General features: G+C 54.8%; 1 protein-coding gene across 1 annotated transcript in view; it reads left to right on the top strand.

The window, feature by feature from the left end:
* ppp1r21 (protein phosphatase 1, regulatory subunit 21) overlaps window positions 1-10,000 on the top strand; it is a 62,703-nt gene that overhangs the window by 30,409 nt on the left and 22,294 nt on the right. Inside the window, exons 13-14 of the mRNA XM_079842514.1 lie at window positions 2,695-2,787; window positions 9,832-9,959. Coding sequence (XP_079698640.1) covers window positions 2,695-2,787; window positions 9,832-9,959 — 221 coding nt within the window. The remainder of the gene's footprint in view (window positions 1-2,694; window positions 2,788-9,831; window positions 9,960-10,000) is intronic.

Genomic DNA, 10,000 nt, shown 5'->3' with positions numbered 1-10,000 from the left:
TTATTTGTATAGAGCTTTTCACGATACATATCGTTTCAAAGCAGCTTCACAGAAAATGCGTCTACATTACAATTTAATTGATTTGTACATGTTCTGCATTTCAGAATTGCACATATACAAGCACACAGATTAGCTAACAATCTATTATTAATCAATATAATAACTATAGCACAGAAATAAGAATACATCTTGTTAAAGTCGGCGTGAAACGGAAGTTGAGATCGTCTTTTTCTCCTTATTGTGACATATCTGAGTGAAACGGCTTCTGAAATGTAGGGCGAGGCTTGAATTCGTCCTTCGGGAATTGATTGGATAGTTGGAAGTTGGGTTGCTAACAAAATGGAGGCAGATTTGAAGTTTGCACTCAGTTATGGAGAAAGATTGAGTTTATCTCTTAAATAAATGTATTTTCTCTCTAAATCTTTTCTACATATGTTAATGAGCATATTTCCTCACTTTTCGCTGGTTAATGCTACAGATTTCACTTATTTTAAGCCTTTTATGGCCTTATTTCTGTAAAACTGTTTCCTCAGCTCTCCTTTATAAGGGGTTCACACACGCTGCATTCCTCAGTGCGAGCCGTCACCACAAGCCGTCCGACTATATTGAGTAATTTTTACATACCATATTCATCAGTGACAGGTTTCTGAGAGGCGGTGCAGAAACAAGACGAGGCGATAACCCCGCCCTACGCCAAAACCCCGCCCTCACACCATAGCCGCGCCTTCACGCCATAGCTCCGCCCTCACACCATAGCCCCGCCCTCACACCATTGCCACGCCATAGCCCCGCCCTCACGACATAGCCACGCCCTCATGCCATAGCCACGCCCTCGTGCCATAACCTCGCCCTCACGCCATAGCCCCGCCCTCGTGCCATAACCTCGCCCTCACGCCATAGCCCCGCCCTCGTGCCATAACCCCGCCCTCGTGCCATAACCACGCCCTCACGCCATAGCCCCGCCCTCACGCCATAACCCCGCCCTCACGCCATAACCCCGCCCTCACGCCATAGCCCCGCCCTCACACCATAGCCCCGCCCTCACTACATAGCCACGCCCTCATGCCATAGCCACGCCCTCACGCCATAACCCCGCCCTCACGCCATAACCCCGCCCTCACGCCATAGCCCCGCCCTCACTACATAGCCCCGCCCTCACTACATAGCCCCGCCCTCGTGCCATAGCCCCGCACTCGTGCCATAACCCCGCCCTCGTGCCATAACCTCGCCCTCACGCCATAGCCCCGCCCTCGTGCCATAACCTCGCCCTCACGCCATAGCCCCGCCCTCGTGCCATAACCCCGCCCTCACGCCATAGCCCCGCCCTCACGCCATAACCCCGCCCTCACGCCATAACCCCGCCCTCACGCCATAGCCCCGCCCTCACACCATAGCCCCGCCCTCACTACATAGCCACGCCCTCATGCCATAGCCACGCCCTCACGCCATAACCCCGCCCTCACGCCATAGCCCCGCCCTCACGCCATAGCCCCGCCCTCACTACATAGCCCCACCCTCGTGCCATAGCCCCGCCCTCGCGCCATAGCCCCGCCCTCACGCCATAGCCCCGCCCTTGTGCCATAACCCCGCCCTCGTGCCATAACCTCGCCCTCGCGCCATAGCCCCGCCCTCACGCCATAGCCCCGCCCTTGTGCCATAACCCTGCCCTCGTGCCATAACCCCACCCTCGCGCCATAACCCCGCCCTCACGCCATAACCCCGCCCTCACGCCATAGCCCCGCCCTCACGCCATAGCCCTGCCCTCACGCCATAGCCCCGCCCTCACGCCATAGCCTCGCCCTCATGCCATAGCCCTGCCCTCACGCCATAGCCCCGCCCTCACGCCATTACCCCGCCCTCTCGCCATAGCCCCGCCCTCACGCCATTACCCCGCCCTCTCGCCATAGCCCCGCCCTCACGCCATAGCCCCGCCCTCACGCCTAGCACATGACTGGGAAAGAAGAGAGGTCGTTTCGATGGGGGAGGGAAAGTTAACATATTTGATTAAAGCTACACTGTGTGATATTTTCCCCCATCTAGTGGTGAAAAGGTATATGACCATTCAGTCAATATTAGTTTCTCTTCCTCTCAATTCCGATTTCGTTTTAACTCCTACGGTGGCCGATTTAGTCCAAGATTAACATGGCTTCCAGTTCGACCTCGTCCACATTGGACACGGAGCCATCGAGTGTTAAAACGCCAAAGGCCAAGCTTGAATTTACGGGTATGTCCCTCTTTAGCTAATGTACTTTCAAGATGGAGGGGCAACATGGCGACCCGCATTCGAACCCTCACCCGTATGTGTTTACAATGGCATATTATAAACTTACGAGAATACTTTATTACTTAAAAAAAGTAAATATACATTAATGAGCACATATATTTTTGAAAGAACTAAGTGTTTTTAGCTAAGAATAAACTAAAAAAGTTACACAGTGTAGCTTTAAAGATTATAAGGGTAAATACATTTAAAAAAAATAATGTGCAAAGATAAATCAGTTATAGTAAACACTACAATATTAAATATAAAAATAAGAATAGTGAAATTTGATTTCATGCTTTAATGAATAGGGTATATAGAGATGAGCATGTGTTGATGCAGAGCTGATGTTCTCATGTGTTGATGCTGATGTTCTCATGTGTTGATGCAGAGCTGATGTTCTCATGTGTTGATGCTGATGTTTTCTGCCACAGGTGTGCGTTCAGACGTCATGTGTCCCAGCAGCACTAACGCCGTCTTCACCCAGATGAGCGCCTGCCTTCACAGCCTCCATGACCTGTCCACAGGTGAGAGAGCGGCCGCCTCAGAGCCCTGACCAGAGGCTGGGCCGAGTCTGACCTCCTCTGGTCTCCTCTGGTCTCCTCTGATCTCCTCTGACCTCCTCTGACCTCCTCTGACCTCCTCTGACCTCCTCTGATCTCCTCTGATCTCCTCTGACCTCCTCTGATCTCCCCTGATCTCCTCTGACCTCCTCTGGTCTCCTCTGGTCTCCTCTGATCTCCTCTGACCTCCTCTGATCTCCTCTGATCTCCTCTGGTCTCCTCTGATCTCCTCTGATCTCCTCTGACCTCCTCTGATCTCCTCTGGTCTCCTCTGATCTCCTCTGACCTCCTCTGACCTCCTCTGATCTCCCCTGACCTCCTCTGGTCTCCTCTGGTCTCCTCTGATCTCCTCTGATCTCCTCTGACCTCCTCTGATCTCCTCTGATCTCCTCTGGTCTCCTCTGATCTCCTCTGACCTCCTCTGACCTCCTCTGATCTCCTCTGACCTCCTCTGATCTCCCCTGATCTCCTCTGGTCTCCTCTGGTCTCCTCTGATCTCCTCTGATCTCCTCTGATCTCCTCTGATCTCCTCTGACCTCCTCTGATCTCCTCTGACCTCCTCTGATCTCCCCTGATCTCCTCTGACCTCCTCTGATCTCCTCTGATCTCCTCTGATCTCCTCTGACCTCCTCTGATCTCCTCTGATCTCCTCTGATCTCCTCTGACCTCCTCTGACCTCCTCTGATCTCCCCTGACCTCCTCTGACCTCCTCTGATCTCCCCTGATCTCCTCTGACCTCCTCTGATCTCCCCTGATCTCCTCTGACCTCCTCTGACCTCATCTGATCTCCTCTGATCTCCTCTGACCTCCTCTGATCTCCCCTGGTCTCCTCTGACCTCCTCTGATCTCCTCTGATCTCCTCTGACCTCCTCTGACCTCCTCTGGTCTCCTCTGACCTCATCTGATCTCCTCTGACCTCCTCTGATCTCCTCTGACCTCCTCTGGTCTCCTCTGATCTCCTCTGACCTCCTCTGACCTCCTCTGGTCTCCTCTGACCTCATCTGATCTCCTCTGACCTCCTCTGATCTCCTCTGACCTCCTCTGGTCTCCTCTGACCTCATCTGATCTCCTCTGACCTCATCTGATCTCCTCTGACCTCCTCTGGTCTCCTCTGACCTCATCTGATCTCCTCTGACCTCCTCTGGTCTCCTCTGACCTCCTCTGATCTCCTCTGACCTCCTCTGACCTCCTCTGACCTCATCTGATCTCCTCTGACCTCATCTGATCTCCTCTGATCTCCTCTGACCTCCTCTGATCTCCCCTGACCTCCTCTGACCTCCTCTGATCTCCTCTGACCTCCTCTGATCTCCCCTGATCTCCTCTGGTCTCCTCTGACCTCCTCTGATCTCCCCTGATCTCCTCTGGTCTCCTCTGACCTCCTCTGATCTCCTCTGATCTCCTCTGACCTCCTCTGACCTCCTCTGGTCTCCTCTGACCTCCTCTGATCTCCTCTGACCTCCTCTGGTCTCCTCTGACCTCATCTGATCTCCTCTGACCTCATCTGATCTCCTCTGACCTCCTCTGGTCTCCTCTGACCTCATCTGATCTCCTCTGACCTCCTCTGATCTCCTCTGACCTCCTCTGATCTCCTCTGGTCTCCTCTGACCTCCTCTGACCTCCTCTGACCTCCTCTGGTATCCTCTGACCTCCTCTGGTCTCCTCTGGTCTCCTCTGATCTCCTCTGACCTCATCTGATCTCCTCTGACCTCCTCTGACCTCCTCTGACCTCCTCTGACCTCATCTGATCTCCTCTGATCTCCTCTGACCTCCTCTGACCTCCTCTGATCTCCCCTGACCTCCTCTGATCTCCTCTGACCTCCTCTGATCTCCCCTGGTCTCCTCTGACCTCCTCTGATCTCCCCTGACCTCCTCTGATCTCCTCTGGTCTCCTCTGATCTCCTCTGACCTCCTCTGACCTCATCTGATCTCCTCTGACCTCCTCTGACCTCATCTGATCTCCTCTGATCTCCTCTGACCTCCTCTGACCTCCTCTGATCTCCTCTGACCTCCTCTGATCTCCTCTGACCTCCTCTGATCTCCTCTGTCTCCTCTGACCTCCTCTGATCTCCTCTGACCTCATCTGACCTCCTCTGATCTCCTCTGACCTCATCTGACCTCCTCTGATCTCCTCTGACCTCATCTGGTCTCCTCTGGTCTCCTCTGGTCTCCTCTGATCTCCTCTGGTCTCCTCTGATCTCCTCTGATCTCCTCTGATCTCCTCTGACCTCCTCTGGTCTCCTCTGGTCTCCTCTCATCTCCTCTGGTCTCCTCTGACCTCCTCTGGTCTCCTCTGACCTCCTCTGGTCTCCTCTGATCTCCTCTGATCTCCTCTGGTCTCCTCTGATCTCCTCTGATCTCCTCTGACCTCCTCTGGTCTCCTCTGACCTCCTCTGATCTCCTCTGACCTCCTCTGGTCTCCTCTGACCTCCTCTGATCTCCTCTGACCTCCTCTGATCTCCTCTGACCTCCTCTGGTCTCCTCTGACCTCCTCTGATCTCCTCTGACCTCCTCTGGTCTCCTCTGGTCTCCTCTGATCTCCTCTGGTCTCCTCTGATCTCCTCTGACCTCCTCTGGTCTCCTCTGATCTCCTCTGACCTCCTCTGATCTCCTCTGACCTCCTCTGATCTCCTCTGATCTCCTCTGATCTCCTCTGATCTCCTCTGGTCTCCTCTGACCTCCTCTGGTCTCCTCTGACCTCCTCTGATCTCCTCTGATCTCCTCTGACCTCCTCTGACCTCCTCTGATCTCCTCTGACCTCCTCTGATCTCCTCTGACCTCCTCTGACCTCCTCTGACCTCCTCTGATCTCCCCTGACCTCCTCTGACCTCCTCTGATCTCCTCTGACCTCCTCTGATCTCCCCTGATCTCCTCTGATCTCCTCTGGTCTCCTCTGATCTCCTCTGGTCTCCTCTGATCTCCTCTGGTCTCCTCTGACCTCCTCTGATCTCCTCTGGTCTCCTCTGATCTCCTCTGACCTCCTCTGACCTCCTCTGGTCTCCTCTGACCTCCTCTGATCTCCTCTGATCTCCTCTGACCTCATCTGATCTCCTCTGACGTCCTCTGACCTCATCTGATCTCCTCTGACCTCCTCTGATCTCCTCTGACCTCCTCTGTCTCCTCTGATCTCCTCTGACCTCCTCTGACCTCCTCTGTCTCCTCTGACCTCCTCTGATCTCCTCTGGCCTCCTCTGACCTCCTCTGACCTCCCCTGACCTCCTCTGGTCTCCTCTGATCTCCTCTGACCTCCTCTGACCTCCTCTGTCTCCTCTGACCTCCTCTGATCTCCTCTGACCTCATCTGACCTCCTCTGACCTCCTCTGATCTCCTCTGACCTCCTCTGGTCTCCTCTGACCTCCTCTGATCTCCTCTGATCTCCTCTGATCTCCTCTGACCTCCTCTGATCTCCTCTGACCTCCTCTGACCTCCTCTGATCTCCTCTGGTCTCCTCTGATCTCCTCTGATCTCCTCTGACCTCCTCTGGTCTCCTCTGATCTCCTCTGATCTCCTCTGGTCTCCTCTGATCTCCTCTGACCTCCTCTGGTCTCCTCTGATCTCCTCTGATCTCCTCTGACCTCCTCTGACCTCCTCTGGTCTCCTCTGATCTCCTCTGACCTCCTCTGGTCTCCTCTGACCTCCTCTGACCTCCTCTGATCTCCTCTGATCTCCTCTGACCTCCTCTGGTCTCCTCTGATCTCCTCTGATCTCCTCTGACCTCCTCTGATCTCCTCTGATCTCCTCTGACCTCCTCTGGTCTCCTCTGGTCTCCTCTGATCTCCTCTGATCTCCTCTGATCTCCTCTGATCTCCTCTGTCTCCTCTGATCTCCTCTGATCTCCTCTGATCTCCTCTGACCTCCTCTGACCTCCTCTGGTCTCCTCTGGTCTCCTCTGATCTCCTCTGGTCTCCTCTGATCTCCTCTGACCTCCTCTGATCTCCTCTGATCTCCTCTGACCTCCTCTGGTCTCCTCTGACCTCCTCTGATCTCCTCTGGTCTCCTCTGATCTCCTCTGACCTCCTCTGATCTCCTCTGACCTCCTCTGGTCTCCTCTGATCTCCTCTGATCTCCTCTGACCTCCTCTGGTCTCCTCTGACCTCCTCTGACCTCCTCTGGTCTCCTCTGATCTCCTCTGATCTCCTCTGGTCTCCTCTGATCTCCTCTGATCTCCTCTGATCTCCTCTGATCTCCTCTGGTCTCCTCTGATCTCCTCTGATCTCCTCTGATCTCCTCTGGTCTCCTCTGGTCTCCTCTGATCTCCTCTGGTCTCCTCTGATCTCCTCTGATCTCCTCTGGTCTCCTCTGACCTCCTCTGGTCTCCTCTGATCTCCTCTGATCTCCTCTGGTCTCCTCTGACCTCCTCTGATCTCCTCTGGTCTCCTCTGATCTCCTCTGGTCTCCTCTGATCTCCTCTGGTCTCCTCTGATCTCCTCTGATCTCCTCTGACCTCCTCTGATCTCCTCTGACCTCCTCTGACCTCCTCTGGTCTCCTCTGACCTCCTCTGACCTCCTCTGATCTCCTCTGGTCTCCTCTGACCTCCTCTGGTCTCCTCTGACCTCCTCTGATCTCCTCTGACCTCCTCTGACCTCCTCTGATCTCCTCTGATCTCCTCTGGTCTCCTCTGATCTCCTCTGATCTCCTCTGACCTCCTCTGGTCTCCTCTGATCTCCTCTGATCTCCTCTGATCTCCTCTGGTCTCCTCTGATCTCCTCTGACCTCCTCTGACCTCCTCTGGTCTCCTCTGGTCTCCTCTGACCTCCTCTGATCTCCTCTGACCTCCTCTGATCTCCTCTGATCTCCTCTGACCTCCTCTGGTCTCCTCTGATCTCCTCTGATCTCCTCTGATCTCCTCTGGTCTCCTCTGGTCTCCTCTGGTCTCCTCTGATCTCCTCTGGTCTCCTCTGGTCTCCTCTGACCTCCTCTGGTCTCCTCTGGTCTCCTCTGATCTCCTCTGATCTCCTCTGTCTCCTCTGATCTCCTCTGATCTCCTCTGACCTCCTCTGACCTCCTCTGACCTCCTCTGACCTCCTCTGGTCTCCTCTGATCTCCTCTGACCTCCTCTGATCTCCTCTGACCTCCTCTGGTCTCCTCTGACCTCCTCTGATCTCCTCTGGTCTCCTCTGATCTCCTCTGACCTCCTCTGATCTCCTCTGATCTCCTCTGACCTCCTCTGGTCTCCTCTGATCTCCTCTGGTCTCCTCTGATCTCCTCTGATCTCCTCTGACCTCCTCTGGTCTCCTCTGACCTCCTCTGACCTCCTCTGGTCTCCTCTGATCTCCTCTGGTCTCCTCTGATCTCCTCTGATCTCCTCTGATCTCCTCTGATCTCCTCTGGTCTCCTCTGATCTCCTCTGGTCTCCTCTGATCTCCTCTGATCTCCTCTGGTCTCCTCTGACCTCCTCTGGTCTCCTCTGGTCTCCTCTGATCTCCTCTGGTCTCCTCTGATCTCCTCTGATCTCCTCTGATCTCCTCTGACCTCCTCTGACCTCCTCTGGTGTCCTCTGACCTCCTCTGATCTCCTCTGGTCTCCTCTGACCTCCTCTGGTCTCCTCTGACCTCCTCTGATCTCCTCTGACCTCCTCTGACCTCCTCTGACCTCCTCTGGTCTCCTCTGACGTCCTCTGACCTCCTCTGATCTCCTCTGATCTCCTCTGATCTCCTCTGACCTCCTCTGGTCTCCTCTGACCTCCTCTGATCTCCTCTGGTCTCCTCTGATCTCCTCTGGTCTCCTCTGACCTCCTCTGACCTCCTCTGATCTCCTCTGGTCTCCTCTGATCTCCTCTGATCTCCTCTGACCTCCTCTGATCTCCTCTGGTCTCCTCTGGTCTCCTCTGACCTCCTCTGACCTCCTCTGACCTCCTCTGATCTCCTCTGACCTCCTCTGATCTCCCCTGGTCTCCTCTGACCTCCCCTGATCTCCTCTGATCTCCTCTGATCTCCTCTGACCTCCTCTGATCTCCTCTGATCTCCTCTGATCTCCTCTGGTCTCCTCTGATCTCCTCTGACCTCCTCTGATCTCCTCTGATCTCCTCTGACCTCCTCTGACCTCCTCTGATCTCCTCTGATCTCCTCTGATCTCCTCTGGTCTCCTCTGATCTCCTCTGACCTCCTCTGATCTCCTCTGGTCTCCTGTGACCTCCTCTGACCTCCTCTGACCTCCTCTGATCTCCTCTGACCTCCTCTGATCTCCCCTGATCTCCTCTGGTCTCCTGTGACCTCCTCTGACCTCCTCTGATCTCCTCTGATCTCCTCTGACCTCCTCTGATCTCCTCTGATCTCCTCTGGTCTCCTCTGGTCTCCTCTGATCTCCTCTGGTCTCCTCTGGTCTCCTCTGATCTCCTCTGGTCTCCTCTGACCTCCTCTGGTCTCCTCTGATCTCCTCTGGTCTCCTCTGATCTCCTCTGACCTCCTCTGATCTCCTCTGGTCTCCTCTGATCTCCTCTGGTCTCCTCTGATCTCCTCTGGTCTCCTCTGATCTCCTCTGGTCTCCTCTGATCTCCTCTGACCTCCTCTGACCTCCTCTGACCTCCTCTGATCTCCTCTGGTCTCCTCTGACCTCCTCTGGTCTCCTCTGATCTCCTCTGACCTCCTCTGACCTCCTCTGACCTCCTCTGGTCTCCTCTGACGTCCTCTGACCTCCTCTGATCTCCTCTGATCTCCTCTGACCTCCTCTGGTCTCCTCTGACCTCCTCTGACCTCCTCTGGTCTCCTCTGGTCTCCTCTGACCTCCTCTGACCTCCTCTGATCTCCTCTGGTCTCCTCTGATCTCCTCTGATCTCCTCTGACCTCCTCTGATCTCCTCTGGTCTCCTCTGGTCTCCTCTGACCTCCTCTGACCTCCTCTGATCTCCCCTGACCTCCTCTGGTCTCCTCTGACCTCCTCTGATCTCCTCTGATCTCCTCTGATCTCCTCTGACCTCCTCTGATCTCCTCTGATCTCCTCTGATCTCCTCTGATCTCCTCTGATCTCCTCTGACCTCCTCTGACCTCCTCTGATCTCCTCTCTCCTCTACAGATCTGTCCACCCACTACAGCCAGAAGGTTTCTCTGGAGCAGGATCTGCCCACGGCCACACAGAAGCTCCGCACCACCAACGAGTGTCTCCTGTCCTCCCTGGCGTCCCTCAGCAGCAGCTGTGGAAAGGTCCTCCTCCTCTCTCTCTCCGCTCTCTCTCTCTCTCTCTC

This window comes from Gobio gobio (genome assembly GCF_949357685.1).
Source record: "Gobio gobio genome assembly, chromosome: 18".
Taxonomy (NCBI): domain Eukaryota; kingdom Metazoa; phylum Chordata; class Actinopteri; order Cypriniformes; family Gobionidae; genus Gobio; species Gobio gobio.
Note: the sequence above shows the minus strand (reverse complement) of the source record. Positions and strands in the feature narration are given on the sequence as shown.